At 35.6% G+C, this 19883-nt stretch overlaps 1 protein-coding gene across 1 annotated transcript in view; it reads left to right on the top strand.

Annotated features, from left to right (window-relative positions):
- Nucleotides 1–251: 251 nt before the first annotated feature.
- LOC111052388 (ras-like protein family member 10B) overlaps nt 252–19883 on the top strand; it is a 30799-nt gene continuing 11167 nt past the window's right edge. Inside the window, exons 1-3 of the mRNA XM_039441416.1 lie at nt 252–377; nt 1038–1200; nt 17197–17339. Coding sequence (XP_039297350.1) covers nt 252–377; nt 1038–1200; nt 17197–17339 — 432 coding nt within the window. The remainder of the gene's footprint in view (nt 378–1037; nt 1201–17196; nt 17340–19883) is intronic.

The following is a 19883-nucleotide window of genomic DNA, read 5'->3' as shown; positions in this document are numbered from 1 at the left end:
GATTCCTAATCCTTACAGATTCCTCATCCTTACAGATGCCCCATCCTTACAGATTCCCCATCCTTACAGATGCCCCATCCTTACAGATGCCCCATCCTTACAGATTCCTCATCCTTACAGATGCCCCATCCTTACAGATTCCTCATCCTTACAGATTCCTCAACCTTACAGACTCCTCATCCTTACAGATGCCCCATCCTTACAGATTCCTCATCCTTACAGATTCCTCATCCTTAAGAAGGGAACCCACTATGCCGTCACCGTCAGGCGCCTTCTGGCACCGACCGTCACCGTTGCGTACCGGCAAAATTGCTTTGCATTGTTTTGAAAGAACGGCAACCCACTATACCCGTCCGTCACCGGCCACGACCGTGTCCGTCAGTCACCGTCGGCCACCATTGCTGTTTGGGGCATTCTTGCCGGATAGCCGGTCCGTTTTTTTATCATTCTTCCAGTCGACATTCAACTATGAGTGAAGTCACATCGCCAGAGTTTTGTTGTAGTGCGCCTTTGTTCTGTGAGCGATGAGTACGGACGAAATGTTGATAGAGGCTATTAGGGAGTATCCCTTCTTGAATAATACTAGTGATAATAGTTATCACGACAACAGGAACAAAGATAATGCTTGGCAGGAAATCTCAGAAAAGTTTGATACCATGTCAGGTAGGTTATTTTCAAATATTATTCCGTAAGCGAAATTATGAAATCAAAGTTTTGGCCGTTTGACAAATCACAAGATGATGGGAAAAGTAACATGACATTAAATTTATAAATTTACTTACTTCAGTGTTAAGGCCAGCCGCTCCTCAGGACCAATGACCTCACGGAAGTTACTGTGTTTCACTGGGAATTTCAGTGAAACTCGAGCAATTCGTAGAACTTCTTTGGAGTCATGCGGAAATATAAAAAGAACTTAGCATCGTCTTTTTTCAAGTCGTCAAACAAATGATGAAATTCACCATATTCGTTTCTTCTTCTGAAGATTTCGTGCACCCAGTACGTATGCTTCCTCCGTTTCTGTATCTCTTCTTCTTCAGCACATGCTGCTGAACTCTCCATCGCAACTGATGCATTTCTTCTGGTTAGCTCCGGTTTCTGACGGAGCTAACCAGACGGGCAAGTGGGTTATCGCCGGAAAAATGACGGTGAAGGCGGCGACTGACGGTGACGGTCGGTGCTGGACGGTGCCTGACGGTGACGGTCGGTGCTGGACGGTGCCTGACGGTGACGGCATAGTGGGTTCCCTGCTTTACAGACTCCTCATCCTTACAGATTCCTCATCCTTACAGATTCCTCATCCTTACAGACTAGCCTTACAACTTCCCTCTCTTACACTTTCGTCTCAATGGGAACGAACAGCGTCAATCTATAGTGAGGTCCACGTTATAATGGCAGTATTTCATCAACATTGTGTAGCTTACCTTGTCTATCATTCTATAAAATAGATAGCACTATCCTTTACTAGCTCCGAAACGTTGTCAGATCGGTTTTCAACATTTTAGAATTTTTAGAATAACATCAATTAAAAAAATTATTCAATTTCATTTATGAAACTAGCTTACCCGGCGAACTTCGTACCGCCAAAAAGTCAACGTATCTCATGTCACACTTGACTTTATTTGGTGAATCATGAAATTTATCTGACAATCAATATTTTCTTCACATCTCAATACGGACTTCCAATGTGCTTAAAACTATCGTTTTAATACCAGTAAACAATTTTATCACAGAGTGACGTGTTTACTACAGCTGGTTAAGTTTACTTGCTAAATCATATTATCACATTATGATCTTGAATCATGATGATCTTCCCCTTCTACGTTAGCCGCTCGGCCGACAATTTCGAAAACATAGGTCTGTAAAATGGAATAATATATAATTATTATTAGGCCCCCCTATTAAAATTTCTGGTCAGAAACCATCCCCAATATTCACACAACATATTCCCAAAGTTTCATGCCGTTCTGTCGAATAGTTCTCGAGTCTGTAGGGAACAAACTAACAAACAAACACACAAACAGTCATTCATTTTTGTATATATAGATTAATCATCAAATCATTGAAAAATAATATTATTCTTTATCTTCTTCTTCTTCTTCTTCTTCTTCTCCATCGTCTTTTTCTTCTTCTTCTTCTTCTTCTTCTTCTTCTTCTTCTTCTTCTTCTTCTTCTTCTTCTTTTTTCCTCCTTCTCCTCTTATGCAGATTGTGGAATTAGTATTATCAAGTTTCAGTTTCGAATTGTAATTTGTTTAATATGAAGTAGAATCTACTGCAGTTCACCCATAATGGAACACTAGAATCTTGTCTAAAAATATCACAAATTCATCTAAAAGCTACATACATGTTTCACACCTATTTGTCAAATAAGATGACAAGCACATTCAGTGAGAGAATTCAAAACTTGAAAATAGCAGGTTGATTTGGTATTTCACCCAATCTTCCAGATTCCATATTACTAACAACTGGAGTGTATGTATGTAAAGCGGGTTGCCTATGGTCAGGAGTTTCGTGGCGTTAACATCAAGTCAGCTAGCTACTACCTCTTGATATATTATGACTCCCTGTTCCATAAGTTAACATAATGCAAATAAAAGTAAGCTCATTTACGTCTTCAAAAATCCCGCTTTTAAAACCCAACCCGCAAGTTTGTTTGTGTGTTTTTCGCGCTCTAGATTAAAAAAATCTGTTCTTATTCAGACTAGCCAGATGTTTGCAATTCTACCAGGGCAGCAGAAAGATAGTAAGTAGACGTGTATTATGGATCATCCAAACAAAAAGTACTTTTTTGTATGATATGAGGAAAGCGCGCGCGCGCTCTAGATTCAATTCAAATTCAATTCAAAAAATCATTCAAACTAACCAGAAGTTTGCAATTCTACCAGGGCAGCAAAAAGATAGTAGACGTGTTTTATGGATAAATTCATTCAACAAAAAGCCGGCTTTTTTTGTGTTTGCGCGCGCTCTAGGATTAAATTCAAAAAATCTCGTTCCTATTCAAACTAACCAGATGTTTGCAATTCTACCAGGGCAGCAGAAGTAGACGTGTTTCATGGATGTTTCATCCAACAAAAAGCCTACTCTGTGTTTGCCCTAACATCACAATAACAGTATACTATAACTATAAACAAAACTATAAATAACTAAAATGTTTGCATTGAACTAACTGAAACTAACTAATTAACTGACTAACTAGATGTTTGCATTTCTACCAGGGCAGCAGAAACATAGTAGACGTGTTTTATGATTCCTCTAGATAGCTGAGTAGTGTGATACAAATCAGAGCGACAGTTTTACTATCTTTAAACAGTATATGATGTATATACAGTATATACATGTCTGTTCTCATGTATGTATGTATTTTTTATGTTTGTTCCGCAACAAAACAAAAACAAAAACAAAAAAATGTGTTCTGAAAATAACTAACTAACTAATTAATTAACTGACTAACTAGATGTTTGCATTTCTACCAGGGTAGCAGAAACATAGTAGACGTGCTTTATGATTCCTCTAATGATAGCTGAGTAGCGATTCAAATCCAGTGCATACATGTACATCCAACAGTTAGTTGGCCGAGCAAAGTGAGGTCTAAGATGTAATTCGACAGTTTTCCATTTATCTTTATATGTCTGTTCTCATGTATGTATGTATTTTCTATGTTTGTTCCGCATTCACGGCGGAATGGGACAATAGATTCTCATGAAATTTGACAGGAGTGTTCCTTTTTGAATTGCGCGTCGATTAATATGTACGGTTTTTTGAAGTTTTGCATTTTAAGGATGCCATTTTCACGAATTTCCTCTAGTAAAAGCTCTAAAGTATATTAAGTGCTTGATTTATGATTCATTACCACTTTTGTATAGTAACTTCTTTCTGAACTCAGAATAACCATGAATCTAAACGATAAAAGATAGTATCTTGATATAAGGTGGGCATACAAGGAAAATCCACCAAGTCCATAAAAGTAATTTTTTTATGAAATCAATTTCTAATATCTAACATCAATCAAAATTTCCATATAGTGATTTTTCACAAAATAATTTAATACTACAAGAAAAAAATATTTTTCATTTGTTTGATATTAATTATTAAACATTCATCTATATATATAAAAGCGAAATGGCACTCACTCACTGACTGACTGACTGACTCACTCACTCACTCACTCACTCACTCACTCACTCACTCACTCTCAGAACTAAAAATCTACCGGACCAAAAACGTTCAAATTTGGTAGGTATGTTCAGTTGGCCCTTTAGAGGCGCACTAAGAATGGATTTGGAAAAATTTCCGAAGATATTCTCAAAATCTGCGTTAGCGTTTTCTCAGCTTTATCGAGAACTAATGAACAGAAAATTTTAAAATTTAGTACAGAAGCTCAGCTGGGGTGTAATAATGTTGTGTTAGAAGCAATTTGAAATAACGCAAAATATACGCCCAAAATTAGCGGTTTTTTGCGTTTTCTCAGTTCTTTCATCAAGTAATAGACAGAAAATGTTCGAATTTGGTACAGAGGTTTAACTAGGGTCTAATAATTTTGTGATGAGGTGACTAGCTAGAGTGTAATAATGTTGTGTTAGAAGGAATTTGAAATAACGCCAAATATACGCCCAAAATCTGCGTTTCTGAAGCATGATCAAATGAAAAATGCATGCGAGCGAAGCGAGCCCGCTGATCTCATTTTTGGATGACCCAGTCGGGTGGCTAGACGGATATGGCGAGCGAAGCGAGCCTGACGGCTAGTAGTTTATATAATTAATTGAAAACTAATGATAAATCACAGTTTGGAAAAATTTGACATAGTGCATTTTCCTTGTATGCCCACATTTTCTTACATTCTCCCTGTATTCAATTATTAATTCAATAACTAATTTTACTGCAAATTCAAATCGTTTATGATCATCCCCCACAGTTGAAAGTTGCTCCAGTCTTTAATGTATTATATCATTCATCTCACAGCTTCAATTCTTTTTCTTCTTCTTTTTTCCTTCTTCTTCATCTTCAGCTTCATCTTCTTCTTCCATCTATAATTCCTGTCTATAAGCAGCTTCACAGCCTATTAAGGGCTCAGGTCCTGTGACGTTCAAGAATTTCAAGCTGATTTTTAAAGGAAATATTGTACGCACATACGCACTGGTGCCAACAATACAAACTGAGTTGCTTTTTCACTTGACATATAATTTTCAACTAATGTCCGATTGCAGACACGTTACATAAAATCAAACATAGCTATGTGAGACATAGTTTAAAATCACTTAGATAAATGGTTGGTCGTTGCACAGTCGTTTGCCGAAGCCCATTTAGATATATCTCGAATTAGGATCACACATAAATCAAACTGCAACTCTACTCACTTTTTTCCGTACATTACCGTACAGCTTCTATCCAATGTCTTGGCATCGGAGAAAGTTTCAATCGACATCACTGTGAACAGACCTAAGAGACCTCACATGAAATTGATAAAGAATATGGCGACTCTTGGATTTTGGCGAGATTTCTCACCATATTTAGCGATTTGGAGGTTATAAACAACTTTAAAAAAACATAGGAAGAGAAAAAATAATTTATTTATTTACTGATGATTTTTCGTAAACATCGTTTAAAAAAAGCTAGCACAACCTCAAAAATGCATTTGGTGGGAGTAGATATTGCATTTAATAGCACGACTTCGGGCCCATAACTTAAGCTATTGGAGACATAAATAAGCTCTTTCTGACGACTGTGCAACGTAATCATGTGTCTAATTGGGCGTTTTTAGTGTTATGGGAGCTATAGTTTACTTTGACATCTGTGCAACGAAAAGTGAATTTATGGCTTCGTAAATGAGTTAACTGCCTGTTTTTAACTTTATGTGATAACTCTACAACCGGGCATAAGTTTAATGTAACAAATATTTCTTGTACGTACTTAGTATCAATATTATTGTATTCAGTTGAAGTGGTGTTTGTGAATGCAATTCTATTTGTGACAATAAAACATTTTTATTCTTGACTCTTGATTATGAAGGGGTGAAACTTCGATATTCATTCATGATCACACAGTATTGTTTCAGCAAATGAAAGACATCAGACTTATTACGCCATCTAGTAGAGAATGTTTCAACTATTATGAAAGTTACACTTAACTCCTAGTAACTCTACGCTTGTTCCAAGGATAGTGTATATAGTGGATAGTGGATACTATATACTATTCTTGCGCTTGTTCTCCTTCTGTTCTAATCCAATCTTTGGATAAAGTCTTTTGAATCCAATCTTTTGTTGGATAAAGTCGGGTTTAAATTCAGTAATATCATAAAGGAAAGAGATATCATAAGAAAATACCTCATGGTATAGGACGTTGATGTTTCAAATTCCATTCATTTACGATACAAGTGACACTGATGTTTTAAAATTGGTAGATGAAATACTAAGGCAATCCTTGTGCTATTTTTCTTCCAAATTTAGGTGATGACAAAGTCCAACATAAGGTTAGTTTTTCTCGTACAATTCCTATACAATTTTAGTTGAAAATAAACATGGAAACTATAAATTTGTCATTCTCGATGTAGTTCTTTTTCGTGAAGCTATGTGATGCTGTCAGTCTCTCATACTGGGTAGAGTTTTATTTGATAACTCTCAATTTTGGTAGAGTAAGTGGGAAGGATATTTTGAATATTTTTCCCGAAGAATGGACATTAATATGTTCAAAGCTCCGCCAATAATGCCAATATTTATGACCAATAGAAACGTCATTTATGTAGATAATATTTATTTAGTTATTCAAAATTGCTTTTTTCATATAATTTACAGTTAAATAATGATTTTCTTCGTTTATATTATGTAAATTTATCTAAAACTTTGCTGTATTGTAAGCTTTTGTATATAAGTGTAAAAGCAAGTATATATCGTAATCTACATAAATAAAATACTCAATCAATCAATCATTACTGTGCCGTTCATACACTCTCACCCGTCTAAGACAGTAATAATCAACAATAGTTGACAGTAATCGAATATAATCGGCTTCAAAAATGATGGTGGAATTTCGAACACAAATGCCTTATATCATAGCATCTTTTTATGCTAACTTTTCTCTATCGTAATGTATCGAAAAAATATTATTTCAACATGGGACTTTTCGTATTCCGATTTAAGAATTCATTGTTAACTTTCTCAATATAATTTCTTAGTAAATGAGATGATTTTAAAGATTTTTACTTTCCTTGCCCTATTACCATAGGTAAGGAGAGTATTGCTTTCCAAAAAAATTAAGGTACCGTATTTTCAAGTTTTCTATACGTTTCAAGGTCCCCTGAGTCCAAAAACATGATTTTGGGTGTTGGTCTCTGTGTGTGTATGTCTGTGAACACGATAACTCCATTCCTAATTAACCGATTGACTTGAAATTTCAAACTTAAGGTCCTTATACCATGAGGATCCGACAATAAGGAATTCAATAAAATTCAATTCAAGATGTCGGAAAAAATGGCGGATAATTAATTACTAAAAAACCATGTTTTTCACGGTTTCCTCGAAAACGGCTCTAACGGATTTCTTCAAATTTATACCATGAATAAATTTATAAGCCTATTCATAAGTCTATTTATAAGCCCTATCAACTGACATGAGTCTTATTTCTGGGAAAATTGCAGGAGCTCCGTAATGCTCTTGAGAAAAATGGCAGATAATTACTAAAAAACAATGTTTTTCACAATTTTCTCAAAAATGACTTGACCGATTTTTTTCAAATTCATATCCTGTATAGTTATTTATCAGCTCTATCAACTGGCATGAGTCTTTTTCTTGGGAAACTAATGGGAGGTGCACCCCATCCTTGAGAAATTTACTTTGTAACCTCCTTCTCGTGCTTGAGGTAGGTGGGTAGAGCAGTTCATAAAAAGAACACATAGTCGAGATATTTCATCTGTAGAACAGCTGTTTTGACGACTTTTGAAAAAATCATTGAATTTCAAAATTTACACGAAGGAAAAAGTACTCTGAAAACAATAATATACACACATGTACAGTAGTCTGATCGTAGTTTCAAATATGTTGCCGCCAATCGTCATTACCCTAAATTATTCTTGTTTAAGAATGAGGCTTTCAGTTCAATGAGCAAGGAAAGTTGTGTGAGTGTACCACACCAGATTTTTTTATGAAGATCTCTTTCAAAACATGAATAGAAAATTATTCAGTTGTAGAATTATATCGAGTGGATTCGAATTTAAAGAAGGAAAAAATAAGCAATGTGAAGATTGCACAGAATTTGATTTTAAAAGCTTCCTTTCTTCTCCATTGGATAATCCATCATCAAAATAATGATCTGTCAAAGAAAGTCTTGCTAGTGTTTGAGTTAGCCTCACCCCCCAGCATTTGCATGAATTGACGATTGCTTTTGGCCTTTTTCCAAACTTACAAACATTTATCATGTCTCCAATATCAAGCATCGTTTTTTCTCCGCAAGAAATGCACGAAATAATCCCTGTAGATCCAGAATATTGATTTTTCTTAAAATTAAATACACTCGAAACAATTGTAACGTATACTGCTGTATCAGTGGCAAATTTTTAGCGGGATTTGGGTAAGAGAGGAACGGGATAAAAGGGTTGTAGCTTGACAGATACTTAGATATTTATCATTGAAAGAAAGACTGAAAAAAGTCGTATTCATGAACGAGTATTGAAAATATTTCCAGCCAAGCTGAATCCGTTTTCCTAGTAAGAGAGAACGTCACATGCTTGTCATTGTCCAATGAGACTGCTCTTTGAATTTGGGGCGTGGCTTTTATTAGCATAGTCACTCCCATACTTTTTTGTATCATTAGTTAGTTCTGTATTTCTTCGCTAGAGTTATTATTCTCTCAAAGTGTAAAAACCATTGAAGTTTACTCAAAAAATACAATGATTATGAATTAGGATGTATATAGTGAGTTCCACATTATAATGGCAGTGAGGAAAGATAGGAGAACAACGTTGCCGAACCTCTGTCTTGTCAATGCCTTCTAAACACTGTAGCTCAGGGCTCTCCAACCTACGGCCCGCGGGCCACATCCGGCCCGCGGATAGATTTTGTCCGGCCCGCCGAGAGTTATTGCTACAGATTTTTAAAAATATATATCTATACACATTTTTGACAACAACTGTGAGTTCAGTACTCTTCTCTTACTAGCCACTCCATTTCTTAATAAGTGTAAAATAAGCTGTAAACAAGCAGCGATCAACCATTGCGAGTTATTAGCTAATGGTCTGCACGGACTGTACATGTCTCTCCCAGAAAAAGACTCTAAAAACATAAAAAACCATGCTCAAGCTATGTTTTCTCTTTTTGGATCTACCTACAAGTGTGAGCAGACATTTTCAGAAAGTAAGTTTGTTAAGTTCAAATACAGATCTTCCTTGTCAGATGAACATTTGAAAACAATTTTAATGATCGGAACCACAAAGTTTGATCCTAAATGGGCGGACATTCTAAGTGGAAAAGAAATGCAATCTTCTCACTAAAAATAAGTATTCTACTTTAGCTTGGTAACTTTCTGTAAATTCGTGTATTGTGAAGTTGTCTTATTACTATAAAAAAGTTATTAGCATTTTGTTTAACTTGCTAAATTCATGCATTGTCAAGTTTTCTTATGACCTTTTTACACTCAATAAATTGGACTTTGTATTGAAATGAAATGAATTGGTTTGTTTCTTCCTGTGTTTCAATTAAACCTGCTTGAAACTCCTCATATTATTTTAATGGAAATATAATTATTTTACACTCCCTAAATCCCTCGTCTTGTGTGACCCCACAAGTCAGATTCCACGTACATCCTTGTTATTGGCCCTCTAAGCCTTCCAAGAATTGACAATTTGGCCCTTGGATAAAAAAGGTTGGAGACCCCTGCGGTAGCTGATACAGGTTTATTAATTGTTCATTCTCGTTTAAAATAATCAATTATATTTTATTGAGCAAGAAATTATATTTTTCAATAATTTCATAATAAATTTTCATAATTAACATTAAATATTTTATTATTTAAAAAAAAATTAATGATTAATCTTACATTGTTAAAAGACGATCTGGCAACAGAGCCAAGCGAGAAAGAGTTATAGCTATCCGCTTTGTTGAATGATAGACACGGATAGCAATACCATTGCCAAACAAACACTGCCATTATAACGTGGACCTCATTATAGTTATCAAGCTATCAACATTATTATAGACATCAACATATTTTATTATAGTCTGCTATAGTTTATCAACATTCTGATTTCAAGAGAATAATTTAATGTCATTGATTATTATTATTATTACGGATGATGCCCACATTATCTTTTTGCTTGTGCGTGGGTTACGGGAAGTGCGTTGGTGAATTGATGAGATGATCAATCGTTCATGCTATCGGCGGGATTCGAACCCACGAACCAGGCTGTGCTAGTAGACGGAAATTAATTGCAACGCTTCTTACCACTAAACCAAACTGGCCGGCATACTGTATCGAATAAAATAAATACTACAATATCACCTACATAATAAACGATAGCCTAGAGGCGCCAAATTTCTGAATCCGGCCCAGGTTGAATCCCAACAGAAATTAAATAATAAACATGAAGATTACAGCAGATATTCACCAAGTCCAAACAGCTAATTCAACCCTGTTGTAAAGGGGTTTCCTCCTCCCAGGTATGATATTTCCGGATATTGGTCTTAACTCGCATATGAATATTGATACAGCATATTATATTCATTCTACCGCAGTTATTGAATTCAGAGGCTAAGATAAATAATCTCGTCTCTTCTAGAGATAAAATTAAAGAAACAGATTCTAATCAGACAAAATTAAATATTCACCGATACTTCTCGCTAGTAACAAATCAACAATGAGAGAATAATTGAAAGAGTAAGACATTTATGTTGTCAATATCCATATACTTGTTCAAATTTAATAAATATAACACAATATCTCTTCCTCCCATACAATCAAATAGACGAGAGAATAATCGACTACAAGGAGTATATATTATGATTCATCATATCAAAGGATGAGTAATTAAGATGAATGTTTGCTATATTGGAAGAAACGATTTTAATAATGTTGTCAATACGAATACCACCATATTTCCTGAGAATTAATAAATACCAAAACATCTTTTCCTCCCATACAATCAAATTAACGAGAGAATAATTGACTACGAAGAGTAAATATGATTCATTATATCAGATAAATGATTTTCATATTGGAAGAAACGTTCAAAGTGGGTTATAGCTGCGAACACTTGAAACCACAGGGATATTTGATTATCTTCTGGTATCCGATATGTGATTGGAGGAATATGAATTTATGGATCGATTCATCATATCGGAGAATGATGCCCGGTTGCAGAGTCGTTACATAAGATCAAACATAGCTATGTGAGACATAGTTTAAAATCACTCGTATAAATGGTTGGTCGTTGCACAGTCGTTTGCGGAAGCCCATTAATTTAGCTATATCTCGAATTAGCATCACACATAGGTCACACTGCAGTTATATTCATTTTTTTCTGTACATTTTCGTACATGCTTCTATCCAAACAATGTCTTGGCATCGGAGAAAGTTTTAATCGACATCACTGTGAACATACCTAAAAGACCTCACATAAAATTTATAAACCATATGGCGACTCTTGGCTTTGGGCGAGATTTCTCACCATAGATTTGGTGCCATAGAGATTTGGAGCTTATAAACAACTTGAAAAACATAGGGAGAGAAAAATAATTTACTTATATACAGATGGTTTTTTGTAAACATATTTCAAAAAAAGCTAGCACAACCTCTAAAATGCATGTGGTGGGAGTAAATATTGGATTTAACAGCACGACTACGCGCCCATAACTTAAATGACCGTTTTTAGCGATTGGAGACATAAATAAGCTCTTTCTGACGACTCTGCAACGAAATGATGTGTCTAATTGGGCGTTTTTAGTTTTATGGGAGCCATAGTTTACTTTGACATCTGTGCAACGAAAAGTGGAGTTCTGGCTTCATAAATAAGTTAAATGCCTGATTTTAACTTTATGTGACGACTCCATTGGCGCCATTTCACCAAACTGTTTGGCAAAAACCAAGAGGTATGAGGTGGGAAGGAATACGCCCAAAGGATAGAGGGTCCTGGGATTCCCCATAAATGTTACATTCGAAGATGTTATTATATGCTTCATTTTCTCCAGTTTTATACAAATGTGGTTGAAGTATCAATACAAAGCATATAGGCCTACATTATTAGTAATTAATCATGAAGTATTTATTAGAAAAAATAGGCCTACAGATAGGCCCTAAAGTAGGAATACACTGAAACAGATTTCTTAAAAATCATGGAAAAAGATAAATTTTTCTTTTACAATGACAATTTCAACAATTTCATTGGGGATCATATTCTAATTGGAAAATAACTTTCAGTTAGAAAGCTAAAGAAACATTAAGCTGTTCCCATAAGGCCTCTTTCACACGATAGGAGACGTGCAACTTGAACACTGAACAGTGTTCTCGTTTTTTTGTCGAAGTACATTGAGTCAAATCGTGTCTTTCACATGGTGACTCCTATCCAGGAACCTCGTTTTGTCACGTCTTTTCCCCTCGAGGCAAGCAGAGGCAAGATCTAACAACTACGCGCCGACGTTTGCTCAAAGGATGACTCATCACTTTTTCTCAAAGTCTAACTTCCTTAAAAATATAGATAGAAGATTTCTGATTTCGGATTTGGATTCAGCGACCCCAAATTCTTTAAAGCGTAAGTCCCGTTTTCGAAAATATCCGAAAACAAGGAAGTTATGGCTGTTTTTAATAAGCTTTCTATTATCATATAATTATACGGTAAAAACGAACAGGTACTGTACTATACAGTACGTAAGTACTGTAGCTATTATAATACAACTTACACTGTATTCGTGTAGGAAATTTGGTAGGTTATTTATCTTGATTTCTGAAAATACCCCAAAATAAGGGAGTAAGATAACTTTGAAAAACCAAAGTTTTCCTGCCGATTGAAGAAACATTAAAAATTAGTCTAAGACATATTATGTCTTAGAATAAAAACGTGTAACAAATATCAGATCACTGGAGAATTCAAGCTATCAAGCTTTTCATAAATTTATTTGTCTCCTCATGGCAGAAGGTTTGCGCCCAACGTTTCACTTAAACATTTCTATGATTAAATTGTGATAGAGAACATTATCGTATTGATCTTCTAAATCCAGTTACATGTACATAGATTTTCGTAAAATTGATTTTTTTACCGTTCCTATGAATTCTAAGAATTCTATGAATTGTTTATACCGGTTCATCATAGGCCAGGCTGGTCTGAGCTATTCATGACTTTTTTCCACTATGCATTATCAACTCAGCAACTCAGCAGTTCTAATACACAGACATCACTACTTGGAATGCCATGACATTTTCTATTCTTTCAATTCCTATTATTACCATAGATCGATTCAGATCAGCACAATGTTTATTCTGTATGTTCATAATAGATTTTTCTGATTGTAAAAAGAAATAGTCAATAATTGCTGGGAATTTAAAGTGATATTCAACGATTTGAACCTGATAAATTGGATTGTTGAATGACAATTGAAATTCAGTGAATTTTACTGTACAACATTCCTTTTCCTCCTATTTTATTGGGTGATGAGTGGAGATGATTTAATTCTCACCAACTCTGTACATACATTGTCTGATTGTGCCCTTTCTTTTGCTTTCACTGTGACATCTTGCAACTTGTTAATTCTCACGTTGAAATTTATGCAACAACTCACTTATTGTGCCCTTATAAATAATTGTACTCATTCTACATTTAAGCCTCAACTATACCACAGAGAAAAATATATTCTTTATTACTCCGTAGACATACTTTCAAGGCAATTTTGTTACATTGTTGATACTGTAGAAGGAAAATTATTCTTCTGCTGTTTAAAAAAGTATTAAATCAGTATGAGATTCTAAAGATTCATGTAGATAGACCCGCATTTTCATTATTCATCTGATCCTTGCCCCACTGAATGGCACCCCCCTGCCCCCCCTGAATGGCGCTCCTGGACGACTCTGCAACCGGGCATGAGTGAATAAGATACATGTTTGCTATATTGGAAGAAACGTTCAAAGTAGGTTATAATCGTAGCTGCAAACACTTGAAACCACTGGAATATTTGATTATCTTCTGATATCAGATATGTGATTGGTATGTTTGATATTGTAACTTGGAGTGGAGAGGATGCTCACTTCAACGAGCATTAATCAAATAAGCCAACGGCAGACAAGCAAAGCACTGCAAATAATTTTAAATAATAATTAACGTCAAATACCTCAACGGAAGAGAACTGTTGGCATTGTCTGAATATTTGGCATTATCTCGCCACACGTGTGCTCGATCCTCTGATTTTCCTCTCAGAAACAAAGCAATATCATTCATTTGTTTATGCTTCGCTAATCCCGCCGCAACAAACAATTTCTGAGAAGCATATTTGATGCTGAAACTCGCTTACTCAGCACAGGTGCGAAACGCTTTTGATTGTTTAGTGAATCAATTCTGTTGAATTATTATTTCGAATTCAAAGAAGAACTTATTATAATAGACTTGTTATGAGAGACCTCACCGACAGGACAATGTAAAACATGAATGAATGAATGTTCTACATGCATGAATTCTATTCCACTTTCTATACTCTCTGTATCTAAACAAAGGTGTCATGTAAATCCGAACAGGAAATTTGCTTCAGTTGGTAAAATCATTATGAGCGGAGAAACTTCAGGTTGATTCAAATCTATCCAAAAGTGTTGTCCAATCAAATTGAAAATAAACTTTGTATCAAAAGCTTAGAATTGAACGAAACTGATGTCTGTGTTTGTATTAGAACTGCTGAGTGGATAATGCATACTGAGAAAGTTATGAATAGTCCAGACAAGCCTTGCGACTTTGATGCTTTTGACACCGGAATCTCGTTTTATTTTTTATTAAAGAATGAAAACCATGTATCATGATAAAAAGCAGTTCTATACTTTGTATTATTATATGAGTATTGATTAACAGAATCATGGCTTGTCGATTTTAGTCGCTGAGCTGAATCCTCAGTCGTAGAACTATGGACCAAGCGCGAGCTTTTGCTTTCTATGTCGTATACCGTCGACACAAACTTCGGCGTTCACAAATAAAGTGAATGCCACCCTATTAGGAACTGGTGACCAAGAATCAAGAATAAAGAATTTTATTGGCCACAAAACAACATTACAAACATGTAAGCAATAGGCTTTGTCAATAATAAGTAAAATATCACAAGTTGGACTATGAAAACGAACAAATTTACAAATATACATTGAAATATTGTAGTAAAATATCACAAGTTGGACTATAGAAACGAACGGAATATATAGTTGGACTATAGTGACGAAGCGGAATAAATATATTGTAAAGGAGCATTTACATTAGTCAAGTTAACTTGAATCCAAGTTTTTCATAAAATGAATGTATTTTGTAAACTTGGAGTAAAGTTTACAAGAACAATCCACTATACCAATGTAGACCCTTCTACATGTTCTGTAGATGTTGAACATGTGTGACTTTTGGAATCAACTTGAATCTTGAAGGCGAACTCCAACCTACAAAATTGTATGAAAACAGTGTTGTCAGTCATCAATCTATATATATATATATATATATAGAACTGAAATTGCACTCACTCACTGACTAACTGACTGACTGACTCACTCACTCACTCGCAGAACTAAAAATCTACCGGACCAAAAACGTTCAAATTTGGTAGGTATGATCAGTTGACCATTTAGAGGCGCACTAAGAACGGATTTGGAAGAATTTCCAAAGATACGCCCAAAATCTTCGTTTTTTAACGTTTTCTCAGCTTTATCGAGAACAAATGAACAGAAAATGTTCAAATTTAGTACAGAAGATCAGCTGATGTGTAATAATGTTGTGTTAGAACGAATTTGAAATAACGCCAAAGATACGCCTAAAATTAGCGGGTATTTTTGCGTTTGGGTGATTGAATCGAGCGAGGAAGTACTTTGACTTTCTGATGGAATGAAGCATGCTCCAATGAAAAATTCAGGCGAGCGAAGCGAGCCCGCTGATCCCATTTTTGGACGATCCAGTCGGGGGGTCCAGGGGGTGGAGCCCCCTGGCTAGACGTATCCGGCAAGCGAAGCGAGCCTGACGGCTAGTGTAGTATATATGAAAACAGCTAAATATAAAAGTAAGATTCAAGAACAGTATGCTACCCGTTCAAAAGCATCTAACATTCTTGAATAAGCAACAGATACCCTTTTGTATCCTCTGAAAAGCAACGTGTTGCATCCGAAAAGATACACAAGGAGCTTTTTGGAGTTACATCCTTTTAGCACAACTCAGTCTATCAGCTGACGTTTGCTCAACATGCTCTTTCCATTGTTGCAACTCCCTCATTCATGAAGAATCTCTGTGTGTGGGGAGCTTTCTTCAAGGAAGCTCTGTGAGGAGCTTCCTCCATCCTAGGGTCTCTAAAGGCTGATGTTTTTGCGATGCCATGAATATTACCCCGCAAACCATACCTTGCCATTTCAAAGTCACAGGGGCAAAGCTACGGATGCGTAGGCCCACTGTAACTACTGAAGCCAACTAAGCGATGAACTCATGCCAGTTCTCTCAACATTGAAAACTCCATATTGTGAAGGTATTAACCTTCCGGCAGTCGCGCTGTTGTAAAAAGTACAACAGTGTCAGTTTTTTTGCTGCTCAAACCTTATTGAATGGGGTGGTGTCAGTGAATGAGCCATCTATGCATTTCAAAACATTCCCCTCATCACTCCACTGAGTTGCAGTATCAACCGAGCAATGGTTCAGTCTTTAGGTGAAATTTAGTCGCGACAGTGCATAAGATAGGGAAAAACTGTATACGAACCAATAACACAGAATTGATGGCTTTGCTTGATGTACCTTATTGGGCTATGAAATGGTAATCATCCAAATGTTCATAGGCGTAAAATAATCCAAGAAGATGGAAAAATTAATTATACAATTAATTTATATGTTTTGACAGTAAACAGAGTACATAACAAATGGAAAATTGGATGTTGTACAAAATACAACACGCGACTGCTCGTGTGATTGATTAGAGCGCGACTACTGGAAGGTTAAAAATAATTCTATTTAGATTATTTGTCTCTGATATCAAGTTTTTTTAATTGATCCTATTGAAATATTTTGTTTCAGAGTTGGATCTGGACTATCTGGAGAGAAGGGAAAATAGACCAGCGCGTCCGCTGTCTATAGTAGAAACGAGCCCTGACTCGATTGATCTTGTGAAGGTCATCTTGTTGGGAGCTCCCAGAGTGGGAAAAACATCATTAATTCAGGTAAGAGAGAATTCTTTTGGTTCATATTACCTGGGTTATTCAGCGAGTAATATTACAAGGTGAATTTTGAAGGATTTATCTAATTATCTACACGTATTTGTCTAGTTCGTATAAAATTTCACATATATACAATAGGCCTATGCTGGAGTCACTAAATGAAGCATTTTATATAACTCTATATTGTTTTCTATAGAAACTCATGTCGCTTCTTATGCCGACCGTCTAAAGCTGGTTTCTCACACATCAGTGACAGTGGAAAAATAATTTCCATGAGTTTTGATTGGACTGTTCCCACTTAGCACGGCCTAGCAGTATGAATGATCACATTCGAGCTTATATATATATATAATATATATATATATATATATATATATAATATATATATATATATATATATATACTCATACATATATACTCACTGACTCACTCACTCGCAGAACTAAAAATCTAATGGACCAAAAACGTTCAGTTAGCCCTTTAGAAGCGCACTAAGAACGGATTTGGAAAAATTTCCAAAGATACGCCCAAAATCTGCGTTTTTCCAGCGTTTTCTCAGATTTATCGAGAACAAATGAACAGAAATTGTTCAAATTTAGTACAGAAGCTAGGCTAGGGTGTAATAATGTTCTGTTGGAAGGAATTTGTAATAACGCCAAAGATACGCCCATGATTAGCGTTTTTCCAGCGTTTTTTTTTTGCCTTTTCTCAGATTTATCGAGAACAAATAAACAGATATTGTTCAAATTTAGTACAGAAGCTAGGCTAGGGTTAGTGTTGTGTTGTGTTAGAAGGAATTTGTAATAACGCCAAAGATACGCCCAAAATCTGCGTTTTTTGCGCTTTCTCAGCTTTATCGAGAAAAAATGAACAGAAAATGTTCAAATTTTCTACAGAAGCTCAGCTGGGGTGTAATAATATTGTGTTAGAAGGAATTTGAAATAACGCCAAACATACACCCAATATTAGCGTTTTTTGCGTATTCTCAGTTATTTCATCAAGTAATAGACAGAGGTTAAGTTAGGGTCTAAAAATTTTGTGATGAGGTGACTTTAATATTTCATCAAAGATACGCCCAAAATCAGCGTTTTTCCAACGCTTTTCTCAGCTTTTCTGCGTTTTCTCAGTACTTCGACTTTCTGATGGAATGAAGCATGCTCAAATGAAAAATGCAGGCGTGCGAAGCGAGCCCGCTGATCTCATTTTTGGACGATCCAGTCGGGGGTTCAGGGGCGGAGCCTCCTGGCTAGATGGATATGGCGAACGAAGCGAGCCTGACGTCTATTAGGAATAATATTTTCACTTTCACTGTCACTGGTGTGTATGGATCCTGCTTTAGTTATTGAGTAGATAGTTTGAGGGATGAGAAAGAATATTCTGAATTAACCATAAAAATCAAGACCCATGAAGTGCTGCGATCTGTAGCAATATACAGAATTTGAGTACAGAAAGTGGGGGGACCAATAGGGAGCGGCGTGACAGAAAAGGGGCAATGCTAGCCAATCAGAAGGCGTTAGACCAGGAGTCTCTTCTTATTGGTCGATAGCTTTCTCCTAGTACAATGTCTTTGATCATACGTTATTTTTTCTCTTGCTCTTCACCCCATAACCTCTTCATCACTCTTAAAATTAGATTGATTAGATAGATGTCATGTTCACTAACATACGTAACCTATAAGCTTGAGTGTTGATAGAAAATGACATTGGGTAATACGGCAAGACAGAATATCCAAAAAGATATCTCTGCCGATAAAAGTCATATGAATAGATAAATACTAACATTAAAAAATAAAGCTGGGTTAGCACAGTATAACAGTAAAAATATAATTTACATAAGTTGTAATTGGACTATTCCCACCCAGCCCGGCCGAGTGAGTATAAATAATACCATTACAACGTATAGCAATAATTATATTTTCATTATTCACTGTAAGTGTTGCGTTTGAATCCATCTTTATAAAGCAATATTGGCTACTGGGACAGTGCATGATCTAAAATTATTGGAGTCAAATATGCTACAACATCTTCTTTTAATATACTAGCTGGCCCGGCGAACTTCGTACCGCCAAAACGTCAATGTATCTCATGTCATACTTGACTTTATTTGGTGAATCCTGAAATTTATCTGACAATCAATATTTTCATTTACATCTCAATACGGATTTCCTATGTGCTTAGTCATGTAGCATTTATTATTCCGAAAACATATATTCTTCTCAATCAATAATTGGTAGTAATATCTATCAGTAAAGTGTTGAATTAAAAAAATAGATAGGTTGAATTAGTGTTTTAAATATGAATTAAATGCGTTTATAGTTGTTGATTGTCCAGGAGATATGCGATATACGATGAATCACACAGAATTCCATATTCTTTCCATCTTCCATTTTAGGATGAATATCAGCTAAGCTAAATTTAAGCTAATGTCATTCTTCAGTAATAAATGAATGCAATATGAACAGCTCTCTTTCATGAGGTGAATAATTTTTACCAACATTTCCCAGTTTCTCAATGATAGGGGACTGATAATTATTATTTGTGTCGGTCT

This window comes from Nilaparvata lugens, chromosome X, assembly GCF_014356525.2.
Source record: "Nilaparvata lugens isolate BPH chromosome X, ASM1435652v1, whole genome shotgun sequence".
NCBI lineage: Eukaryota > Metazoa > Arthropoda > Insecta > Hemiptera > Delphacidae > Nilaparvata > Nilaparvata lugens.
Note: the sequence above shows the minus strand (reverse complement) of the source record. Positions and strands in the feature narration are given on the sequence as shown.